Source organism: Hetaerina americana, unplaced genomic scaffold (assembly GCF_022747635.1).
Source record: "Hetaerina americana unplaced genomic scaffold, ioHetAmer1.1.p SCAF_9, whole genome shotgun sequence".
Taxonomy (NCBI): Eukaryota; Metazoa; Arthropoda; class Insecta; order Odonata; family Calopterygidae; genus Hetaerina; species Hetaerina americana.
Genome location: NW_027287538.1, coordinates 66,069,157 through 66,095,814, shown reverse-complemented (window position 1 = coordinate 66,095,814; position 26,658 = coordinate 66,069,157). Strand labels below are relative to the sequence as shown.

The 26,658-nt window shown below is 39.9% G+C and overlaps 1 protein-coding gene across 1 annotated transcript in view; it reads left to right on the top strand.

The window, feature by feature from the left end:
• Positions 1-26,658, top strand: part of LOC139698602 (homeobox protein vnd-like) — a 178,563-nt gene that overhangs the window by 148,534 nt on the left and 3,371 nt on the right. Inside the window, exon 5 of the mRNA XM_071597445.1 lies at positions 14,286-14,372. Within this exon, the coding sequence (XP_071453546.1) occupies positions 14,286-14,372 (87 nt within the window). The remainder of the gene's footprint in view (positions 1-14,285; positions 14,373-26,658) is intronic.

The following is a 26,658-nucleotide window of genomic DNA, read 5'->3' as shown; positions in this document are numbered from 1 at the left end:
CTTCGTTGCACTGCTTTTATTTTTCATTAAACATTAATATGTAACAACAACAAAACAACAAAATTTTATTTGGGATTTTTTTCAAAGTTTAAAACATATGTTTTTCGGGCAATTTAATGCATATAACGGCTGATTTTCTAGAAATAAATAAATAAACACCATCTTTTCGTAAAAGTATATAAGTACTAATTAAAAAAAATATTTTTTACTGTTGTAAAATTAGCTATGTTTAGAGCGCTTAAAATTTGGGAATATTTCATGATCGTTACTCAAATAATAGTGTTCATACTACTATGTTGAATGCATAGTGTTTGTTGTGAAAGATATCGTTCAACTCCCAAAATACTTGTTTGAGAAGGCATTAACATTTTTATTAAGGTGGCCATATGTACATTACTGTGTATAATAAAATCATGTAATAGATTTATCATACCTGTACTGCAAATGAAAACAATCTCTACCTCACACTGAAAATGTAGTGAAATGTACGTAATTTTTTTATGTACAATATAAAAAAACATTTCCATAAAGAATTAAAGAAAAAAATGTTAATGCTCTTAACTGGAAAGTATCAAATCAAAGCAATGTAATAAAAAAAGCCGTTGCTATTGATACCACATTCCGAGAATCAAAATTATTGAATTATACGTACAATTAAATAGCCGTATGTTTCCCAAAAAACATTTAGAGTATCATGAGTTCTCATAACACTGTAAAGGCGTAATGGAGTGCACAGTTAATAATTGTGCAAAATAAGTAGTGACTTCCGGGGAAAAAGCAAGATGCCTCAGTAAATGGGACTAGTGTTGTGGAAACTGATTTCGGTAGGGTATAGATGGGTTGGTGCACAGAAGAAATTGGAATTCTTACCCCGAAATGAGGGAAACGGAAACGAAAATTGCGCCGTGGTCAGAAGAGGATTCTTGGACGAGGGACTTGGACAAAGAGAAATGAGCGAAAGGGAAAGGGTATTTTAAAACACTTTTTTTCTCTCTGTCCACCCTTCTTCCCGGGGGAAAATTAAATGCGGAAATATAAAACGAGGTAGTAGAAAGAAAAAAAATGAAACTCACTCCCCTTCTTTGCGTGGCGCATTCATCATTCCCCTTGCCCATGGTTTATAGCTACGCGAGAGAATTACGTCGCATTTTTCGCGGAGGAGGGTGAAAAGGAAGGAGAGAGAGAGAGAAAGCGAAAAGTGAGCACAGAACGTTTTGTGCTGAAAGGGAATGTGGGCAGGGGAAGACGAAAGAAGAAAAGTACAAAGGGGGAACGTGTAAAGTTTATATACCTTGTGCGAGATGAAGCGAAGGCATTCAACGGGACTCCAATGCGATCCACTGCTTTGACGTTGAGTTTATGCTCCTTAGTCTGTCAGTGACGGTGAAAATACAGCAGGGTGGAATTTTTAGTGGGGAAAAGAAACAGTCATGACGAACGACATTACCTCATTTCCTTATTCATGGACACAGCGTTTGCTCAAAATATTGTTCCACCAGCCTTATTGCCAACAATTCGACTTCGACAAAATCGATTCATTCGGTGGCAGAAAGAGTTTATGACTTAATTTCTATTTTCATTGAATGTTAAAAGTGGTTCATTGAATCTTTAAAATTAAAATTAATGTCTATGATATGCCTAAAATGTTTTTTTTTTGCGTTGAAATTGGTGATATTTGAGACATGTAGACAGATCTATTTTAAGACCTAATTGGAATATGAGTTTTTCTCGTAATTTGTCATGTCATGATCGTGATCTGTTGCTGGATCCACGGTTTGTGATGCCACAAATATGTTTGTTTGTACCAGGTAATACTAAAAATAACTTCTAATAATATGGCATAAATGTTAAACGACAAAAAATCTATTAAAGTAGGGGCAGTAAAAACGTTCTAAATAATTGCTTCAATTTGTGAATGGTTCAGTCAAAGCGAAAAAACTGCATTTTCTTAATCTGACCTCCGAATAAATTAATAGATACAGAAGATTATGTAGAAATATCACAAATTAATCCTTATTAGGTCTATGTAGTAACTTAAACTTGTTGCAAGCAGTAAGGTTCATGGGTTTGCGCCGCGTCCGCTATAAACCAAGCGCAATGATGTATGGAGGGCTGACTTAATAGCATTAATCTCCGTCACAGAGATGAAAGCTATCGGTGAGGCTTGTTTTTATAATCCTTCCGCTTTTGTGGTGGCATCCAAAATTTAATTATCCTAGGCCTAACGGTAAATCACAAACCAAAGATTAAATTTCCCCGTAAAATATTAAGTGTTTTCCATTATAAGAGTGCCACAGATATGAAATTTCTCAACATTCATTTGTCTATTATATCGTAATCATTATGCCATAAACCTTCTGTTTGACAAACGATTCAAATAATGTCAATCTATTCAGATTAATTTCAAAAATTCAAATCATAGGATCTGCCAAATTTTCAGACAAATATTTAAAATAATTACTCAATTTTATAAAAATTTTGCTTCTAACGTATTGCTATATTATCTTCATTTGCATTGAGACTACAAGTACGTAAAAAAAAAGTATCACGGTGTTTTATGTGTTAAAAAAAGAGATTCATCCCTGAGAACTCACCTTTTAATTTACGTCTCAAACAATTATAATTACATCAGTTGCTTCATTTATTCCCTAGGTGAAAATACAGAATTAAGGAAATTTAAAAGCTTTCTTTCGACGTTTATAAAAACTGTCAGGCGAGTTTTTGTTCATTTCTCATTGAACTAATACACGTTCAATGCCTTTAAATTCAGATGCTAATAACCGATCCATTGCGCAAGGAGGTATTGCACCAAATGGAGGGTTTCCTGGGCCAATTATTGCATTTTAGCGACCCATTGGACCATTAATCAAAGCCATGAATGCAACGCTCGTGAATATGTAAGTATATTAAATTCAAGCGCCTACATTTATGTATATTAGCCTCGAGAAAAGCTTGCAATTATACGCATGCAGGCTGAATGGATCCATTTTCATCGACTCGAAAGCTGAAAGAAGACACGAAACGTGCACGACCAGCGCTGAGCCCGGTGCATTCGGGTGTGGAAACAAAGTTCCTTTGACTCCATCCATTTCCCTCTGTCCTCGCGACACGGGAGTCCTCCTCGCCAACCAAAAATCCCTTTTGGACGAGATCCAGTACGCTGACGGCTTTTGAAAACGTCCAAAAGAAGAGGAGGGGGTTAATCGCGCAGACAAAAAAGAAAAGCGGAAAAAAAGTTCAGCCGTAAAAGGGCGAACGGTGGAGATTTTTATACAGGGATGGAAAGAGATCTCTTGGTGGGTTAACGTTAGGAGTGAAAATGGTGAGGAAGTAAATAAACCAGGCTTCAACGAAAATATAAAAAAAAACGTAAAGCTCCCTCCCTGTTAGTCGTCTTTTTTTTTAATCTTGCATTCGTACATAATTACGAGCGAGATAATGCGCCGTACCCCGAGTGCTTCGGAGGGTTGAGGCGTCCCATTCTCTCCTCCGCCCAGGATTAAAAGTTCAGCCCGAGTTGATGAATCCCCCTTCCCTCTCTATGCAATTTTTTTTTAACCAAAAAGTATATGAGGGCGATATATATTCTTTTTTTTTCCCTTCCCTCACCGCCGACTCTCTCCCCACGTGAGTGCAGGCGAGGTAAAGGATGTTTAGGCCAATCTCGCGGCATTATGCTGGCGAAATTCACGCCTCCCGACAATCGGAAACGTTTCAGCGCGTCAAAAAAACCTTGGCACTCCCTCCGAGACCACGAGCACGAGTTGCACGCGTCATTTCCCCCCCTCCCTCTCTCTCTCTCTCTCTTTCCCTTTCTCATTCTAGTTATCTTTCCCTTTTGCTTTACTTTCATATTTCTCTTTTTTCCCTTTCTATTTCTCACCTCTTTTGTTCTCACTCATTACTGATTCTCTATCGTTTCCCTCTCTAGTTGTCTTTATCCTCCGGTTTTTCTCTGCTCTCTTATTCTGCTAAGCCATTCCCTCTTCATCTTCTTTTCAATTCTTTCCCACCATGTTTCTCTCCCTTCTAACACTGTTTGTCTTCCTCTCACTATTTCTCTCCCTCTTTATCGCTCTCTTTCTCTCACTATTTCTCTTCCTTTCTCTCTTTCTCTTTTTTCACTTCTTCTCTCCATATTTCTCTCTTTCCTTTTTCCCCTCGTCTCTCTTACTTCCACTCTTTCCCTCCATCCTTCTCGCCCTCCATCTCTTCTTATTTCTCTCCCACTTTCCTTCTCTTTCTTTAACTCTTTCTCTCCGTTTTTCTCACTTCCTTTTTCTCGGTTCTTCTCCTCACTTTCTCTCTCATTCTTTCACTCCTCTCCAACTTTCTCTCTCTTTTTTTCCCTCTTTCTCTCCTTTTCGCCCAGTCTTTCGGTGTCTCCCTCGAGAGAAGCCTAGCAGAGGGGTAGCTGACTAAAAAAAACGACACGGTTCATTTATATTTCCTAATGCTTCAATGCCGTGGCGTACCCTCACTGTTCTTTTTTCACATCTCCTCTCTTTCTCCCCCTTACTTTTTTGTGCGTACACCCTCCTACTGTTGGAATCTGCGACCTTTTCACCGTCAGTTTCCCGACTCACGTGCCGTGCGTCTCTTGTCTTCTTCCCCGCCTTCCTACTTTTCTCTTCACATACGTTTGCAAAGAGGAGCGTGCTCCCCCGACCACCCCATCCAACGTGTGTGCCCTACCCAAAATTTCGCAAAGAAGACTCTCCCTCCCTACCCGAGTTCCTCCTCCATTTGCTATTTTGTGGAGGGAGTGAATGAAATATGAAACGACGAAAATAATAATGACAAATGAATCCTTTCGTGACCCTCGATTTTCCTCGCTCAGTTTCTTTATTTCAAAATGGCACTGCCATGCATGAAGGCAAGCATGGACACGCATGTTCCATCTGTGCGAATTAGCTATGCTCACGTTTTTGTATACCGAAAGTGGTGGCTCAGTGACTGGAGCCAATTTTCTCCAAAGCGGTCCATCTCACGTTCCAGTGAGGGATACGAGCAGGCAGGTGACGACACACTCTCTCCCCTCACCTCGTTTTGGAGGCGAGGCTTTCAGATGTTTTCATAACGTCGCCCTTTTTTTAAACTTTTCCGTTCGGCCCTTCTTCCACCAATGCCGCATTAAACCCCGTCCGCTTGCGATCCACCACACGCGACCAAAACCACCGCAAGGCTTCATTATGTGTGACATCACGGGAAGATTAGGCCCGCATCTCCCAAAAAATTCACTCTCATCCAGGTGAATAAACAAAGCCCCTTTTCGGATTTGACTGTATGTCGCCCGTAGTCTTAACAGCTCAATCAGCGTGATTTTATGGGAACCAAAGAATATATTCAACTTATTTATTTTCAGCATACAAGCTTGTAAACATATATATATATTTTTTTTTTAATTTTGCGACCATTCAAGAAATTCTCCCTTCCCCTTCTGAATCAGCTGGGAAGGAAGATATAACCGCGTATCAGAGCATAATTAGGAATGAAAATTCACAAAAAAGAAGCAAAAATTCAAAACGAGAAAAACAGAAGCTTCATAACGATGTGGCCGTATCGTGGCGGGTCCCTCAAATTGCAAAATTGTACCAAGTTAGCGAAAACGACGTATTTCCCCTGAATAAGTCTAATCCGTTTTTATTTTCCGGCAATGGTATGGGTGCGTGAACAGGATGCGATGCCACTTCAAACTTACCGAAACGTTCGGGATAGGTTTTTATGGAGTGAGTACCTTTCAACACCCTTATGTACCAAGAATCAAGTGTTTCTCTTGCCATGATTAGCTAGAAAACCGTAGGCACGCGATATTTGTTCTTGTTTTCCATTTTTTATTTCAGCTTCGTCAAATAAAGAGTGGGGATAAGGGATGGTGTGGGTAGTTGGAGAAATCGTTTTTCAGTACTCGTGCAATTCCAAATGAATAATAAATCCGTTCCCATTGTGCACTCGAGGGATTCCACGAAGGCTACATGCATGAAGAGGCGTTTTGTTTATCCTCCCAGAACCGTTTTCAATGCGAGATCGCTGGCGAAACTTTTTCAAGGGTCCTTGGGGAGCAGACGCAGGATCAACTTTAAACAAACGCAGATGGCATTAGGAAAACGGCGTGGTGCAGAAATAAAAAAAATCATGGGAAAGAAGTCCGAGGAAAGCGAACGAAAAATTGTCATCGTAGGGAGACTTACCTTTTGGTTCAAATACCAGGGTTACGACCGAGTTACTTGCGCAAAGTGAGCGTCTATTTTCGGTGATACACATAGGCATACATTTCTAAACGCGCACTTCGACTCGTTAATATTACCAGACATACTCTTCATCGACGCATCACTCCGCCGTTCCCTCGTGCTTGGAAGTTTTTATTTTTCCTCTCAAAGCGAGCGTCGCCGTTACAGAAATGGTCTCTCCTTTGTGACGCGCGGGCTGTTCATCGTACGGAATTAGTTGCTCGTTTTTCGAAATAAGAGACTTTATTGCCATCATTGACCTTTCCCTACAACATAGAATTTGATATTTTGCTCATATCTTACACTTTTGAAATGAGACTGAAAATGTAGCACATGTAATTCTATGAATTTTAACGCCTGCGGATCCTATACGCTCCGCGGTTGTTCATGCATGTAGAAACAGCTTGAGGAGAAATATGTTCTTTTTAAACTGTTTCTGAATTAGTATTCGATGTATCATCCCCCAGAAAACTCTGTAGCATGAAACACTGAGTGTTACGGTCGATCTTATCTGGACAATCTGATGGGTGGTAAAATTATAACGCTAGAATTTTGTGTAAAAATAAATTTCTTATCATTTGGCTAATGGATTTTGAAGCTTAGTCAGGAGGCTCATAGTACCACACCGTCTCCAATGCTTAATGTATGTATTATTAAATTAAATTTATTGTCTTCTAAGAGACATGTAGCCATGTTACTCTTTACGTGTTACGTTCCGTCTCGGATGGTTTCGCAAACAGAACTATTGGCCATCTGTTGAATAAATAACTGCCCTGATGGTGTGCGATGGTCATAATAATTTCTGCTGCATTTATCGTGCACTTTAAGGTTTGAATCGTCACTTGCAAATTCTGACCACAAGTACGACATGGAACTTTGATTTTGACTTTCAGTGTTTTCCTTCTTTAATTTGATTTTATTAAAAAAATTCGTTTCATCGAAAGAAACAAACTGGGAAAATTTTTCCCTTCTTCGCGAGCGAGTTGGGCGTGGGTCTTTTAAAACCGGCAAGAAATAATGAGCAAAAGTAAAGGGAGGCGGAATGACGACTTGTGGCCGAAATGAGTGCGTACAAACAGTCGCTGGCAACAAGTCTCGATGGTTGAGGGAGCACAATGGCCAGCACCACTCGTGGTTTGAGTTGGCCATTAAGGTAATGCGCAAATCGGCCGGCATAACTTGCGGCGGAAACCGCACCGCGTGTTCCGGCGGAGTCCCCTCAACCCCTCTGCCCCCGTGACACATGGAAAGCTCCCGAACGTACCAACCTCCTTAACAAAACGCACCCCCGTTGGTCGAGACCGGCTTCACGCATGATGGCCCCAGGGCGAACCCTCCTACCCCCACCACCATCTCCACCTCCGCTTGATACGGAGAACGGGTGACCCGTGGAGGGTTGAGGCTCGGAGGGGAGGAAGGGAGGAAGTCTTGTCTGCCGAACGATTAAAAGCGTTGAACCCTGTGATTGTCGGTTCCGGAAGGGAGACGGATGAAAGGGCAAAGGGGAGCAAGGGGGTTCGGAATCCATGCACCCCCCGTGGGCACGCACAGCACGGGGCGAAGAAGATGGGGGGTGGGGGAAGGGGGCCGCCGTTCGGTTTTTCAACGGAGAGGGTGCCGACGGCGACGATCCGGAATAGTTATTTGTAGCCTTTTAGGGGTGGAGGGACATTCGAGTGGCATAATGGGGTGTTAAAAGACTTCCCTTTTCCCGGGAAAATCCTCCCTCCCCCATAGTCTGCCCTTACAGTTCCCCGGGGCGACGTATCAAGTTGTCCGCCCTCCCCGTTTCCTCCCTTTGCCGCTTAACATCGTTTCAACTGCATCCTTTCGGGGGTCGGAGGGGATTTGTGGCCCAAACCACGGGATGATTCCGCTGGGAAGATGATGACGATGGCGATGATGTTTGCCGGGGAGGAGAACGGTCTTTTAAACAGACTCCCAACCACCACCCGGGATTGTGCGCGGGGCCCTCATAAATCCCCGTCGGCACTAAAGACCTGACGAGAACCTTGCGGCGGGACAATCCTATTAAGGTCGAAGGGTCATTGGTTGGTCTTTTTTTTCTCTCGCCTTCAGCTACTCGTGGACGAGACGGAGGTGTGATGGAAGGTTAAGAAGGTTTTGCGGGCGTCGAATACTCTGTTATGTGTGTAGTTAGTCTGTGCATTGAAGTGAGACCGGGTGGGGGGGGGGAGAGAGAGTCCTTTTAAAAAAAAAAGAGCGAAAGGACTTGCGCGATTATTGAAAAGGACGAGCGGGGAGATTTTTGACGGGGTTGTTTGGGGGAAGGGGACCGTGAGGAGGAAATCAGTCGGGGCGTGAAGGTAAACTTGGTGCTCGGAGTTCCGTAGGATTAACGTAATCGCATTTGGAGATCTTTCCCATCCGGGGAATCTTGAAGAAAAGATCTCGGAGGATGTACAAACCACCTCCTTCTAGTGGTGTGAGTGTACCGAAAGACGCTTTTAAAAACTACGATCCTTGATACTTAAAAAATGTTAAGTGAAGGTTGTCAGAGGATGATCAGATTCACCAATTCTGGGAACTATTTTGCGGAGTCTTTTTGTTGGAGATAAGAAATTATCAATTACACATCAATGCAATTCTAGCATTTCAATTTTTTCCAGAAATAAATGAATATTTATTAGGGTTAATAAATATGAGTCCTAAAACTCGTAGGTATTGTTCGATAAAAATATTAGCTTATCAATTTGATCAATATGCCTAGACGCCGAAGACTCAAAAGCCTAGTTAATATAACTTGAAACATCCCCACCACCCACATCGTGTCAGCTCTTTGTAAATTGTACGATGACATAAATAAAGAGCTGTTTAGGGTTTACATAAATGAATGGTTTACCACCAAAAATATTTATCCCTCATTGCTCGGTAAGCCTAAATAGTGTTTCATTGTTCACACAAAATTAAAAATAGCGATTAACATAAATAAATTTCAGAAAAATTCGTCTATTGTTAACTATCAGTGAAGAGAAAGCTCTGAACTGCTTGGGAAAAATTAATATTCTCATGTATTTTATTAATAATTATTTATTAAATTTTTATAACGTATTTAAAATAATTATGAACTCTACGGTACTTTTAGAAGTGTTTAAAACTGCCAAAATAAAAATATATATGATTTAGTGGATGTTACCTATCCAGGCATTAGGCCATTCATCATTGTGTGCAAGCCGACACAGTTTGAGACGAAATCAATGAGCTCGATTCGTCAATCAACTAGCGGGGTAGATCTATTGCAACATATAGAACTTTGCTCTAGATTTATTTACGAAAGTTAAAAAAAAATAAGTTTCCTAATATTAGGGAAAGGACAGTAATAAAGAATTAACATTAAATTTCATTAAATATTTTACCAGAAAACTGGTCATTGAAGTGCATTCACCCACGAGAAATATTATATCCGCGTTCAGGACTTTCGAAGATAGGATTTGGGTTTTGTGATACATATAGTACTGCGAAACACCGAATGTTAGAGTAGATATGATTATTCTGAACATAAGTGACGCTTGGGGGGGGAAGGGTTCAAATGGACGTTGGAAAAATTGTCGTCAAGAATTACAATTCGAACATAAATTTTTAAAGAAATAATTGTGCAAATGAATCGTCAATTCTAATTCAAGTCAGGAAGTATGTTCGTATTTTATGCTCATGAAGCACCGCAATTGGAGCACCTAATTCAAAGATCAACTTACCGAACGAGAAGATCTTTCCTTAGTGGTGGTAATAAAATACAAAATGCCAAGTCACGTGACTTTGCAGTCTCGTGACGACGCCCTCCCTCTAACATGTACTCCCTTCCCCCGCAAAAGGGACGAAAATGGACATTCTTCAAATTCCGAATACGGATTTTCACGCGATTTGTTAGCCAACTGTCAAACCCTCTTCAAGATGCCGAGAGAGAACGGTCAAAGACAAACTTTCATTTTTTTTCTGAGTCAGAGGAGCAGACAAAAGCCACCCTTAAGAATTTTCCGCCGGCCGCGTTCTTGTGCGCCACATTCATATACGTGTGTGTGTGTGTGTGTGTGCGTGTGTGCCACCTTAACCCCCTCTTTTTTAAATTCCACAGATATGTCCTCAAAAGTGGCGCGTGGAAAGCGAAGAGATTAAGTACTGCGAAGACATTTGAAACTCTTCAATTTGTGCGTGTGATTTTTTGGCGCATATGAAAAAATGTATGCAGTTGTCAGCAGATTAAATCAATCGAAGCTTAAATACTTCCCATCTCTCTTGAAGTTAAAACAGTAAAACCCGATACTGGTAATTATGGCATTAAAATCATAATAATATTGCAATGTAATCCGGCTAAATTTACTATTAATGACAGTATATATTTTTTGTTAACCTGAAGGTAAATAAATTATTCATTCCTTGGACTATTATGAAAAAATAATGGCATTGCTAATTTTTAGCTGAGCGTCAAAAATCAAGAGACTAAAAGATCTGGAGAGAGGTTTCCAAGAAAATATGTCATCGATTTAACTTAGGTAATAGAAATATATTGCAAATATTACCTTTCACCAAAAAAATAATGTTCCTCGAAGTGTTTGGAAATATTATTTTTTCGAATTTGCAATTGTATTACTGGTCTAATCAGGTAATTTACGTTGAGTCAATTTCATTGGAAAATATGCTCGTATATTGGAGTCAACAAATAGTATGATACATTTATTTTAATGTAACGCCGGTGTTCCACAACTATCACAAGACTATTTCAGATAATTGCAAATGTTTGGCTGTCAATAATTCGTGGAATATACATACAATTACACCAATGATTGGCACTATATTTCATGGTATTCCACGGCAAATAAAGTAAAATTCTAAAACTTCTGGGTCATTACACGTTGGTGGTCTTTTTTTTATCCATCATTACCTCGTACTTCCCCCCATGATAATATCATTTTCTCCCAATTCAAACATTCCAATCCAGACGGCGATTAAAAAAAACAACAGAGAGAAACGCGAAAAACAACACTCCAGACGCTCGCTGATTTGAATAATTCCATTCCAAATCACGCCTTAAGTGAGAAATCAGCAAATTTATTCCGTCGTTCGAAGCGTGAAGACAATTAAAATTTGGCCCGAAAGGGGAAAAAATGATCCTTCCCCCCCCCCTCCCCACTTGTGTGACACCTGAACGAGGAGATAATTCCGTTGAAAAACAACTGAAGACGAAATCAGAAAAATCAAACACCCGTCCCGTTGACGGCAGCCGCTCAATGAAAACGGCGGAGGCGACATTCAGCTATCTCGATCGCGGATTTATTTTTTTCCCACGCTTCACCTTTCCGAAACGCTCGGAGTCGAAGATAACGAGTGTCGTTCCACTGGTATACGACGACCCGGAGGAAGTACAGATCGAATGAAAAGCATAATGCGAGCATCGGATCTTGCCTTCAGATAATAATCCCGCCCTTAATAATCCTCTCGTGGCGGTTCGAATGAGGTGGCATCGCCCCGCAAGACGACAGACTTCACGCTTCATAACTCTCATGAATGACAAATTCTTAGAAGTAGAACCCGCGGTCCTTCGCGCGAGCCAAGATCTTTTCAGTGAGTAATTATTCCAGCTTTGGGCTGGCTACGGTGACTTATTTCGACGGGTTTCAAGCATAATAAAAAAAGACTACGTGCCCGATACATGATGTAATACTCTCGTTCACCTTCATTGTCGGGTCCCCAATGGATCTTCATCATTTCATGCAAGTCACTACAATAATAGATTGCTTCAGATCCAAAAAATGTTCAAAAATCAAATTCTTCAAAAAATGGAGAGAAAGTTTGCATTTATCTAATTTTTTTAAGTCTATAATTTCACATATGACCAATTGACGAACCAACACAAATGTTACTTCCAAATAAAGCCATAAAGTTAATGAGTCTGCATACCACAGGGAACAAAATGCATAGCAGAGAGATTATTCAAGGAGCAAGAGCGCCAAGGGATGAAACATGCGCGAACGCCGTCTTGCACATCGAAAGTCTAGGAGTAAACGGAGGAACGGGCTATTCTGACGAGTTTTCTCGCATTTCTGCGCGGGTGACTCCGCTTTAATTACTTTGTCGGATTTCCTCGCATTTTAAATGAATTTGTCCAAAAAAAGGCATAAGAGCATAATTGTAACTGAATCGTCTAATCATACAACTATAAATTTTTCACCTCAGGACCTGGAAGTAAGATAATCCTTCAAGACATGTCTCCCGCTCCCCTTGAATATTTCCCACCTAGTAACCTTTACATGCTTCACCCACAACCTTTCCTTTCTTTTTAAACCCTTCGTTGGATATGATGAGAAAATATTGTTATATGGTGAATTTTCCAGGGGAGGAGAAAGTCAGGAATCCGTGTCTCTCCGCATCACGGCGCAGTGCTAGAGAAAGGAAATATAATCCCACTACGGAATCTATCCTCCACAATCTTTACACTTATTTAAGAGGTATGAAAGGGATCAGGGAGAGGAAGGGGATGGCGTTAAGGGGTGAGGGGGTTGGAGGGTACGCGAGAATTGGGTAGGAATGGAAGAAGATCCCTCCTCACACAAAAAAGGACTCCTCAAACTTAACGGCACCAAGTTCGCCCATCCGCGTCCGCCCAATTTTACATTTCGAGATCCCGAGATCCTATTCAGCCACCTTCCTCTATATATACATATATATATATATATGTATATAGGGGTGGCTAAATCTTCCGTCTTCTCCTGTGCTCGCGCTTATTACCGCCCGTCACGCCTGGGAGAGCACGGGCTCGACGCCGTCTTCCTCCGCCCCCTTCATCCCTCCCTCCCTCTCCTACCTCCGACGAGGCCTATTCACCCATTCAAGGCACCTCTCCCTCCGCTCCCACAAAATGTCGCCCCGGGACGGTACCGACGGCAAAACAGAACCCACACACCCCCGAACCACGCCCCACCACTTCCGTCGAGATGCTTTGATCTTCTTCGCAGGGAAATTTCGAGGGGAAATGGGGGTAAAAAAAAAAGATTTACTCGACGCTGCTACGAGGTGGAGGTGGATTGAGGATCCTTTGCAATTGAGTGAGCGGCGTAAGCCGAGTTAAATATAATTGGAAGAGTTCTCTCACGTGATAAAGGAACGATCCCTTAGGAAAAGATGACAAACACTTGTCGGTGTGAGGCTATAAAATCATAATAAAAAGAGGGCCTAAATGGCTGGGTTTTGTGCATGGTGCAACTACAGACGTGTATTTTTGTCTGAACAAATCAACGTAGATCAGCTAAGTTCTGAAGACTTGAGTATTAAGTTTATTACGTGAGTAATTAGCAAATACCTCAAGAGATATTTATTGTCAGAAGGCTACTTTCTAGGGATCATCTCTTTTTATAATGACCGTTGGCCCTAACTGCCATTATGCTGAACCTTGATTTACCCAATGTCTTCATTTTTTCCACTTTAATGTCTTTGTTGACTTTCCTTCTAGTTTTCTACACAAAGATACCCTCTCTGAAAGCAACGAAAAGGCCCCCCACCCTCACTGCAAAATTAACCGCGTTTGATTGATTTTTAAACCATTTCTTACAAGTAATCAATTTTTTACCAGACTACGAAAACTAGTGATTACCATGGGCCCAGTGAACGCATTTTAAATTAAGGTAGATGTGATTCACAAAAAGTTGGCTGAGATAATTTTTATAGAAGAATTAAATTGTTGCTCGATGAATTGTTATAATTATTCCCAGTGAAAAATCAAGTGTACATTCAATGGAAAATTCATTAAATTATTCTAAATTAGATTAAATAGTAATATTATTAAAATCACCATTAATTAATATAAAATATTAATTTACCAAACTCAGAAAAGATATTTTAAAATCGCGTTGAAAATTAAAAATACACATTTCCCCTTTATTGTTCAATTTGTTTTTTGAATAGCTGCATCAGACACCAGTAATTTTCTCTTTCCGTTTTTCTCTCATTTTTTGCCTTCTATAAATGTATATCCTAGGAGTAACTAGTGTTTGCAAAAGAGCAAGAAATTAGTATTGATTTTGAATGTCTGTACTTTCACAGGTGAAAATCTGGTTCCAGAACCATCGCTATAAATGCAAGAGGCAAGCGAAAGAAAAGGCGATGGCGGAGCAGAATGCACAGAACCAGGTGAGCTGGGTGTTGAGGTAATTTAATTAGATTTTTAAGCCTTTTTCCCAATCCCCCAGAATCATGATTTTCTATCGCTTAATTAAAAACAAATGTTTTTATAGAAACTTAATATTTCTTCTCTGAAAAGACCACCTTAATATCTAATGGATTATCAAATTCTACCTGACATTAAATTGAAAGCAGTCAACTCATTTTTTTTTCAAAAACCACAACTTCCAAAATTAACGTTATGTACTTCTCTGTTAGCTATAATTTCATTAAAGATTGAAATACAATGAATAAATATAACGCAGTGGGCTTCCTATAAAATACCTTATTTGTTGAGTAAATAAATTTTTATATCGAGATTTCAGTATTCTCCGTCTACGCACTTGAAACTATTCACTTTAGCCGTTCAGATGTTTACTTGTTTTTGTGCACTTAAAGATTCATATCGGTATTAAAGCAATTAACAAGTTTATAATTTAAGAATTATTAATTGACTGATGGTGTAACAATTTTAAAACATATTTACGCTAAGATGGGAAGTTGTGCAATTTGTCAAGATGAAAATAAAATCATAATTTAAAGCCTAAAGTAAAATGTTCACCAACGTAAAATAAATCCCGAAATTTGATCATGCTCATAACAGAATGTATATTTCCTTGCAATTGTAGATTATATTTTCTCTAAGAACTGTTCTGACAGTGCCACCACTTGAATCACTTCCAATATTTAAATGTAAATATTAGTTTTAATGACACAAAAATGTTTAAATTTTGTTCTAAAAATAAAAATATTTGGCTCAATATAAACATAATAAAATACGCTATTTCTGTATGAAATGCATGAACCTTAGCACTCTGAATTCTCTCTTCGCACAATGGCATGAAATTCAATGTAGGCATTAATTAATATTTAGCATATTTATTCTCCTTTCAATGAAAATTTATATAAATATGGCAAAATAAATAATCTGGCTAATATCACATTTCGTGATTTTATATTAATTATGAGAGCGTTTAAAGAGGGCAATGGGATAAAAATCAGGATTTTTTTTACCGATTCGGGGATTTGAAAAGGGCGCTCGATAGACCAGAGTGGTCAAATTTAACGAACCTACTAATAGCACGAGTTTGTACCTATACATGAATGCGACTGCGAATGTAAGAATATCACACAGAGAAACGGGATGGGTAGGGATAGGTAGGGAAGTGAAAGGTACCTCTACATTATTAGCTAGTCATGCTTTTTTACTCAATAGTGTTGGAAATGATAAGATATGCATGGGCTGAAGGTAGGAAAAGATAAAGCTGGGGAGCTAATTAAGTAAGATTTTTGGGTACTCATATTTTTGTTTATCAGGACAAAGGACTAAATAGATTGAAAACGCCTTGACACAAAATGGATCAGTTAGAAACGTAATGGAAGAGAACACGAAGACGACCAAAAGACATGTACATAGGACAAATTAAAAAGGACGCAAAACAGGAAATCTATTAGGGGTTGAGGGTGTTAATACTAAATAAATTTTAGAATTAAAATACTCTTGATGAAGATGGTTTTTTAGTTAGCCTATCGACCAATGGATTTAACTGTTATGTAACGCCCTGGGTATCAATATATAATATATTCTTCAGGTATCACGATATCATCATTAGGTATCGCAGTATCATCTTCACCCAAAGATGATTCTATTTATTAAAACCCGGGTTGTAAGACTAAAACATTAATTGGAATTGACAAAGCTGCAATTTTTCTTTTCGTAATGGATAAGATCCACAATTTCAATCCTGAAATTTGAACTGTATTCAATGTGAAATAATTGAAATGAAGAAAAATCCTGAAAAATAAAAATAAATAAGATAAATTAACTCTGAACTCCAGTAAGATAAAATATCAAAATTGGAAAGTATAAGCAACAAATTGAACATTAATATTATTTTGGTATTATTAAGGATGAATGGTAAAAACAGAAAGAAAATCAGGAGAAATTACGTAGATTACGAGTAAAGAAGCATGTACGAGGAGGGAGTTCCTTGCAGAGAACTTATAACGTAATGAAAATAATTATGAAAATCATGATTTGGAGTTGTATGCATATGAAACTTGGTCATCAACAGAAACTATAAACGTATATTGAGATTCAATCAAGAAATAATTATGGAGAAGAACGGGAAAATAGCATACATGAAATGAAACACAAAACTAATGAGTAATATTTGAAGAGGAAAGGTTGTTGAATAATATTCAAAGTGGAAAGAAAAAAGGGACGGCGAAGATACAAAGAAGCAACTGAAAATTGCAGATTATGAAGGAGGAGAATATAGTATGTTGAGTAAGTGTATTCAAGGGAGAACAATGAGAATTTTCAAAAACTTGGAGGGAGATAGACGTACGAGGGTGTATCTCAAAAAATGATTGTGACCTTCTCGAGAGGTTTTTATATTAAAAAGGTTTTAGAATATCCTTAAAGAATTGCAATATTTATTAGCTGTTTTCAGCGTACAGTTTCCAGAAAACATTTGACCGATACGGCACCACTGAAATATTAGGCAAAGGGCAGTGACAACGTTGATGAAAAGAAATGTTTTCCTTCTGGGAATAGAATAAGATAACACTCAGGTTTTTAAATTAATCATTTTCTATAAACACACCGTCTCCAGATTAATGAAAGTTACCAAACAATTTATGTAGATTTTATCAAATCCGTCGTCTCACATGCTCTTAGGTCCACATTTGTGATTGAAAATTTTTGTCCTCCTCACATAAAAAGTATACCATTTTTTTCAAAGCTAGCGTTACGTATGACGAATGATCCCCTCCCTCCAACCACGCACACAGACATACACACACGTTGGATTTGGAAACGCGAATGAATGAGCAAACGCTCGGAGGACACATGGAAAAAAAAGAAAATTATGTGGATGCAATATCACCCCATAACCGTTTTTTTTGTCCCAAAAGCACACACGCCGGAAGAAAAGTTTGCGAACGCAGCAGTATTTCCCCTCCGCCAACGTCCCGTGGAAACATGGGAACGATCTGTTAGGGAGAGGAAAGGGGAGGAAGATAAAAAAACAACGAAGAAATCACGAAAGGAATCAAGTTTTGAAATCCCCTCTATGACGAGATCCAACTTTAATTCTCCCCACCACCGCTCCCACTGTTCTCAACTCTCCCCATGCCCGAACCCCACCCACTCATACACACACAAACACGAGGAGAAGGATATAAGTCACACGGCCCTATCCACATATCCCAAACCTCCTGCTAACAAAGTCCTCCGTAGATACGTTCGTTTTTAAAAGGTACCAGAAATGACTGGGCTCCCTTTCCGCACCCCACCCAAGAAATAGAAAATAAAATTTATATTTCTGAAAAAAATCTCGATTTCCCCACCCCACCCGTCTCCGTCTCCAAACCCAAAGCTCCCTTATCCGTTCTCCTCCGCTTACATCAACGCACGGAACTTTTCCTCCCCCGAAGAAAAAAAACATTCCATCGAAATCGGTGGATTCCCTAACCCTCCACCACCCTTATTCCCGCTACCATCCATTCGCGAGCCAACCCCATCCATTGCCGGGACTCTAAAAACTTCTTCACCCCTAAAACCTCCCCATCCCCACCATCACATCTCCGAACGTCCCTTTCCGCATACGTAATCCTCCCCCATTCTCTCTCTCTCTCGTTCCCCCTCCAAGAATTCCACATCTCCCTAAAAAGATAAAAAATCCAGTAACCTCCACCATGCAAAAAAACCACCCCCGTATCCCTCATCAGGGAGATTCCCCTTCCCCTTCCTGAAGGAATTATGAATTTTGATTCGCTTCTACAAACAGCTCCCCTACTCCCGGCCATTCCGACCCCCCTCCCCCAGAACACCGTTCCCCTCTACGCCCCTCTATCCACTCCTCCATCTCCCTCCCCACCGCCGAAATCCCGGCACCTCCCAGGAAATTCCTCCGGAACCCCATCCTTAAAGACTGCCTGAGGAGCTTGCAAAGAATAGAAAAAAATGGCATGGAAAATAATAATAATAATATTAAATGATTGAACTTCACCCCCCCCCCTTCCCCCCGAGATTTTATTATTTTTTAATTATTTCCACGAAAATTTCAGGTTTTCCCCCTCGCCCTTAATTTCATTCCTTATCCATTGATCGATTCCTAAAACGCGAAAATTTCTTTCAGATTCTCTCGTAATTAATGCCTTCCGTCTTTTTGAGACTTGAAAGGAGATTCCAAAGGCGATACATTGCTCCACAGGAAATGGCAATGTGATACTTTATTAAAATGTTTCCCTTTTGACCATTAATTTAAGTACGGTCCCATCTCCCCCGTACGTCAGCTCGGAATCATTTGTTATCATGTCGCTCCTCATTAGAGTTCTTTTGTCAGCTGTTACGTTGAATAGTGGCAGTACACTTGTTTCTGTGAAGATCTAAGATTTAAATTTTAGAATCAATCTTAATTTCTCGATTTATCTACATTTGCTCAAGACAGAATAACAACTTTAAAATTCATTCCGGTTTTTCTGGTTTGAATTTAGACCACCTTATAAATAAGGTTTTTTTTTGGAGCACAGGTGTACCCGTATATATCTTCTCCGTGTGTTAATTTTAGGGTTTACAAATGAAAAATACACCTACATTTTTCCTAATTTCATACAGTTGAACTATTCTATATTTCTAAGACAGTAGCAAATAAAAGTCGTCGATAAATATCCAAGCCTGGTGTGTACGCCTTTCACTGATTCCAACGGTCAAGATTCTTAAGTATTATATATGCTACGATATATTTCGCCAAGGTTTTCTGGTATCTATGTATACCTACTGGTTAAAATATGCAATATACTGTTGTAAATGTTTTCTATTTTCATTAGGAATGACTAAAATACATTTGGTCATTAATTTTTTGACTTCAAGTTCAACCCCACACAATGCAATTTTCTTAAAAAAAATAGGCCAGCTACTCGTCGCAGTAGAAAAGATTTTCCGGCAATGTTTTTCTTTAAAGTTTTCCACCGTCTAAATTCACCAATATATTTATTTGATGACATATATTACATTATCACGCATAATTACTCTAGAATTTAAAAATAAATACATACATTATTTCCAATAATCACTTAGCATCTTCTCCAGGGGCTGATTATTTTCAAAAGGATAAAATTATCCGTGAAGCAAAGGATCTGTTGTCTTCAATTACAAGCGCTCCAAAGGTGCGGAGGATTCGTTAGGATAGATTTGTAACAATAAATCTATCCTTACGAATAAAAAAATAGACTTAAAACAACCATTAAGACTGATTCGAAAAATCACTCAATAAAAACCTCCCCCTCTGAAAATTGATATTATGATAATTTCACCATTTAAATTTGAAATAATCTTTAAATTGTAGTTACAGTTTCTTTCATAAACGGATGAATATTTCCAGAAAAGTGAAGAACCTTTGCCATTGTGAGTCTCCACATTTCCAATATGAAAACTAGGAACTGTTTAGGGATTAGAATTCGTTAAGTGTAATTAATGGGGAAATATTTCCTTTACAATATCTGGCATGGGCTGACATGCAAACTCATTTTGTGCCAGGAGAGTGGCACTGTGAGGAGCCGAGATAATTCGTTGAGTTACGAGAAGAGGTGAGTGATTGAGTATGGGTTGGGATCTTCTCCCACGCCACCGTTGGACCACTCCGGGAAGAGGCGACCCTTTCATCTTCGGTCCCCACTTGTATCACGCCCATCCTCTCGCCCCGCCCACCCACATCTCTCAAATCGGGGAACATTAATTACGTACATTACCGGGAAAGAAGGAGGGAAGGGGATTTGTAAAGGGATGGTATCTCCCTCACTCCCCTTATACTCAACCCCTCGTGCTGCTACTACTACGGCAGGTGGGGAGGGGAGTGAGTGGATGGGATGGGTGGGTACGTTTTGATATTGGAATTCCAGAGTAAGAACATAAAGCCAATCCGTGTTCCCTGGGCAACATAAGTGGCTCGTATAATACGCACGACCTCTCCATATCCCTTACCCCCCTTTCCCTAAATTCTTAGCCCTGCACATCTCCTCTCACGCGTCATCCAATCACACTCCCTCCCCGACAGTACCATTAAGGGCACCTGCAGCGGGATCTCAGATGCTCATCGTGTGCGGTTATCGCTTTTGTTATTTATGCGGAAATACTGTCTTCAGATTTTATTCTACAAGAACTAGACACAACTTCATTCCCGGTCTGATTTTACCCGAGAAACCCTGAGAAACCAGATTTTAATCCAAGGATTCTTCTTCTATGTTCAAGTAAACCTGAAGATGGCACCGGTGCTACTGCGAAGCATTTTTAATGAATGGAAATAATCGTAATCGTAAACTGGATATTATTGGAAAATTTGTATTTTTGCGTTTTTGGCAGTGAAATCGATTACACGGGGATAAATATATATGTAATCCCGTTCCTAAATTCAGTGGAGAAGTTATTCATATCCATGATAACCAGAATTCCAAGCAATCCAAGAAATGATCCAAGCAATTTCAATAGTTCCAAACGATTTTAATCTACGGATTCTTCTTGCTCAAATAAACCTGAAGGTGCTACATGGAATAGCGGCGGAATCGTCGGCATCTGAGAACAACAAACATGGGAGATTTCCAGATAAATCTATAAATTTCACTTCGAAAACAGTTAATTTTCTTCTACCTTTTCCTTGCTTTACACGAACGCGGGATTCCCGCGAGTTTTGATGTTATTCATTTATATTGCGGCAAAGAGTTTTACATAATATTTAGCCTCAATTCCTTGAAATTACGTATTGAGATTATATCGAGTGCGTAAGGCAAAATTATACTTGACTAGATTAATTCAATCTATATATTCAACTCAAATACACTTCATCATAGATATTCTGTCCAAATTTTTATTGGATAAACTTTCATAGATTTCCGTTAATCATTTTACATTAAATGACGCATGCGATGATATAAAAGACGCATGCAACCCAAGGGTTAGGAATTCAGAAAAGACACATGAAAACTAGGTTAAAATTGTGATTGATTTAGATAGCCGACTGAATTAATTGTACCTTGACTAAATCTATAGAAAATGAAGAATTTTTCACCTAATATTGATATGTGGTTACATCTTCACGGCGATTTAACTCTGCATACCTTCTGCCATGGCGTAAATTATCATGGAATATTACTATGAAAAGACGAATATATACATTCAAAATTGGAATGTTGGTGGTAAATTCATCAGAGTACTTTTGAAACGTGCGCGATGCATACTGGTTTACCACCAGTCCTTTCATGTCGTTGCTTTAAGAGAATATGTTTTTTTTTAATTCCGAGTTTTTGAGGATCTCCTCTCACTCCTGAAGACTCAAACAATCGGCGATCGGAAACAAGTCACGACCCACCTGTCCCAAAATCACAACACAGTCTTCAACGACTCAATTCATTTTCACGATTTATTTTTTTTCTCCCTGGCACACGTAACACTAACAGCGTACGCGGAGTCGAAGCAAAAAAAAAGGAAAAACTTATTCGCGATTGACAAGAAGCGGACAAATGAAAATCGACGGCGCATGGATATCTCGACGAATCGGAAAGCTCACACACGCTGAACCGGATCGGAGCCCAGAACATCATCACTTCGAAACCTTCATTCTTTTATTTTTTTCCCTTCCTTCAAATGAGATTGAATTTGAACTTGAAAAACTTCGAAAAAAAATAATAAATACCCCATCCTCGCCTCTCTTTTCTTCGCTTTAACGAACTATAGCTTTTCACAACTTTCCACCCACCTTCCCTGAAACAAAATCATCCGTCGCATCCGATAGAAACTCCTCTTCGCTGACGGGAAAAAAAAAACGGGAGTAATAAAGCCGTAACGAACTCACCCGCGCAACACCAAACGATGCCAACGGGAAGACCTGGAAGCGTGGATTTTATTTGTACGACCACCACCTCCGCTTGGCTCCACGTAACTCCGACATTTTCTTTATTTTCACCGATTAATTATTTTCAAAGCTCGATATCCCGTTCATTAATTGCGTCGGAAGAATCGCGGGAAATAAAAGGAACGTGTAGGGGGAAAAAAACCAAATGCACGTGATGTGAAAGGAGATTACGAATGACAGCGGAATCCCGTCGATCATCGGTGTGGCAAGAGAGGGAATATTTCGAGTTGCACGGCCGATCGTTAGGTACGTATTCCGATACACTGTCAAAATTATTTTTTCCGGTACATGGAACCAATGTTATTTCGTTTGGATTCAACCTTGAAATTCTAGCATGGGGTACATTCTGATTCTCGAGTCACAAATCAGTGTTCATAAGTTAGAGCAGCCGGGCCACATCGGATCGAAATGCAATGATCTATCACTCGGCGGAATAGAGGAATAATTTTTTTCGAGATATGCAAGCAATGCGATGGCTGCCAAATGATATTAACTCTCCACTAATAGATGGTCAATAGGTTAATAGATGATTTTGAGATCGTAGATAGGGATTAATGAATCGCAAATTTTAACATCTTCCTCGCGGATGAAGATTGTCACTTCATACGATCCTATTTAAGATTAAATTCCATCAAATGGCTGCTTAAGTTCATTTTCGAAAAGAGTCCATGAATACAATCAACATGCCCACAAATAATAGGTCGCAAACCGACCGAAACGCTCCACGGAACTGCATGCATTCGCGAAAATGTTTAAGTTTATCGTGATTATAAAGGAATGGCAACAGTAAATTCGATAAAATTTATGATTTTAATTGTGTGAGTAAAAATAATTATGGTAAATCAACGATAAGTTGGTTCTTAAGTCGGTGTGGTTCCGTGTAGTCCATTGTAAAATTTTGCTGGTGACACCTCTAACTTAGAAACTATGATTACCCGTAGAAACGCGTAGTTTATTGTACCCTTAGTTTCCTATGACTTTGGGGAAACTGAAAAATTAGGTACGCACACAGAAGTAAGTTTTTATAGAACACATTGTACCCGATTATCACAAGTTCAGGTATTTAAAAACATTTACGGGGTAGTGTGTAGATGTATATATTTTGCTGATGTAGATGTTGCTAGGCCTTGCTTTGATTTAGTTCATCATATTAGGCTGATTAGGCTCACCTCTTCTCCTTCTCCTCTTTTGCGCCATGTCTTTTTCTGCAAACTATCTCTCCTGCAAAGCAAGAATATAATACTTTTATTAATATCCTAAGTACAATCTAAGCAAATAAAAGAAATATAAATGTTCGATATGTCACAGTTACTTAAGGCCAGAATAACCATCAAAAGATATCCTGTAGTTCACCGTTTTATCTAAACTGTTATTTTGAAAAATCCTCCATCTTGCTAAATCACCGTTGATCGTGAGATGAATGACAGCTAAGGGATTCCAAATGGTGGAAATTTTTGTGATTCAAAGTAAATATTATTCCAATTGAAAATTGGATTATTGACCTAGAAGAGGATGAGATTTTTTATATATTCCCAGCACGCAAAAAGATTTCCATTATAGAATTTCCGAAGGTCTGCGACGATTTGTGGTATTTAGCCTAAGTGACTAACATGAGGAAAAGGATAGAAGACCTGACAGAAAGCCTTGCTATTCGGATGGATTCAAAACCATGTTACACATTATTACGACCCATAACATTTTTAAACTTCCCAATCACCAGGAAGTAAGTATGAAGCTACCGTCCAAAATATTGTCATAATACAGACAGTTTAATAGGGGAAAAACCCGAAGCAAATATTATCTCAGAGGACTAGTCAATTTTTTCACGCAACTCCAAACATAACCTAAAATTCTCTTAAATGCGAATACGATGTCCCCAAAGTGTTCAAGGACCATCTTGCCGATAGGGTCAAATACTTGCTCTTCTATCTTTTCTACTCCGCCGATCGCGACTAATCCTTCAAGATCAAATATAACTATTTTAAGGCAGAGGACGACGGATTGACTTAGGGGAGGGCCATCGATTGCCCGCCAAGGGCGACGGGAATTCAGTTCCGAGAATTCCGTCGCGAACCTTGTACGAAAACACAGAAACAGGCAGTGTGCGACGCTTCACCCGAGAGCGCTCGGGGACGGACGACGCGGTCGATCGAGCATCGGGAGAATGGGGAACGCGAAAACATTTCGGAAACATGGGGGAAGGGAGTACACAAACTCGCACGCACGCACACGATATCTGTGCGGGCGTCCCCCTAGGCTTTCCCCCTCCCCTCTAACTGGGAAGGGGGGGATCCAACAACCTCCAATACCCCGATCCAAACCCCACAGCCTTTCCTGAGCAATCCCCGTGGCTTTGTCACCGCTCCAGGGCCGGCTCCTGCCACCCTCCCTCACAGGGCCGATGAGCCGGAATAACTGCGGCTCATTTTCTGATTAATTGGGAAGGCAACGCTGGAGGATTGGAGTGGGCGCGAGGGTTGGGAGAGGGGTTGAGGGGGTGGGTTTGGGGTGGGCTGGTTAGTCGGCGAGGCAAGGGGATGTTGCAAGAGAGGTTGAGCGAGACGGGGAGCTTAGGGGCGGCTGTGTTTTGCTGGTTGTTGCCGGGAGAGGGAGGAGAGTGAAGGAGGAGGATGTGGGGAAGGGGTTAAGTGGCCCCCTAATTCTTCTTTGCCCATGGCTTGCTACTTCCTGGTGAGTAACGCGAATCGATTCGTATTCGGAAACATTCATCGGAGTTAATTTGGTTTAAAAAGTAACGAGTTTGCTGGTGTACCAGTTGAAAATTGAATTTATTAAATAGGGGCGTTGTGAGAAGGCAACTCAAAGCTTAGGTAGCCCTGTCTTCTTCTTACAGTCACACTCCAAAGAGTACGGTATCCAGGACGTCTTCTTATGTCACTAAAATAACTTTGAGAGAGCTTATTTTAGTGACATGGAGACGGGTCATCGTACCCCGTACGATGACTTGCTGAGATTTCGAGAACATGTGCTATTGCGTTAATTCAAAAAAACCAAAAAACTTAAGAGCCAGTGGGACTATGAACTCCAGAAATATAATCTACGCTCCGTACCCTAATATACCTATACTTGATGATTATGGAATTAATTCAAACCAACGAAAGCAGTTGGTAGAATATTAGAAGGTATTCCCGAGATTTCGAGGCATCTTACTTCACGCACTGTGGGTGATCGCGACAGCGCGTGAAATCTTTTCACATTCTTCCACCCACCCTCTTCACTGATAGATGAATCTGCTACTACCATACTGTATACTGTGCTGAGGGCCCTTGAGGGTACTTATTTGTACGGTCAATACTTTTCAATACTTAAGTTGAAAAAATTAAGGTGATATATTTTTAGAAAGAAAAAATATTGATGAAGTTGACAAAGAATTTGTTAAGGTGAACACTAAAAAAAATATTTATGTAGAAAATTATGATTAAGCCACCTATGAAATGTATTAGAAGCTCGTGGTCCATATGTTGGTTTCTTCGGTTTCAATAATTTGCTTGGAAATGGAGATCTTAGTCCGAGTTAGAACTTAGAAACGGAATGTAAAGATAGCCAGTTTCGTGATTTCTCATTCGGATGTCATTTGAGCGAAACCATATGAGGATGGATTTTATTATTTTCATTCCGATGTCAAATTTGGAACAGAGTGGGAAGAACTTGTCTTTCCATCAGACGAGTAGTCACCAGGCCATAGAAAAAGAGGCGAAGCCTATGGACTCTGGCCGCCACTTTCCTTCTTCCCCTCAGTAATTCCTCGCCTCTACCAAGCAGACCTACCTGCCCCCAACGCTGATTGTGACCTTAGATGCTGGTCCCCTCTTGCGTTAAAACTCTATAGATGCATGTTTTCAGGAAACCGTATACACACTCGAAGACTTGGATTCAATTCAAGTCTACCTGAAGTCAGTCCATTGCAGCTTCCATATTTTTTTAAATCCCCTTGTCCTAAGTGATGTTGCAAATTTCACTTTAGACAACAGTCGACTGATCGGATTTTATTCTGCTGAAGTTCAAGAATAGATTGATTCACTGTAAAATTGGTACAAATATTATTAAGGTATATCAATCAAGGTTCTCGTCCGTATGGTCCGTCACCAGAAGTTACCTGTCCTCCCCAGGGGTTCGGTGGGAAACGCAACGTACTTCGTCGTATTCGCGTCCCTTTGTAACCTCCCTCCTGTTCCGATTGGCCACGACCTCCCTCTCCCGCTCTCCCTCTCCGGTTCCCAGACCTTCAATTTTGGTACCTCTGGCTCCTCTGGTGCGTGTGATGCGATTGTTGGCGTCCCACGCAGAAGACACCAGCTAAGTGCATCCGAGTGTAATAATCC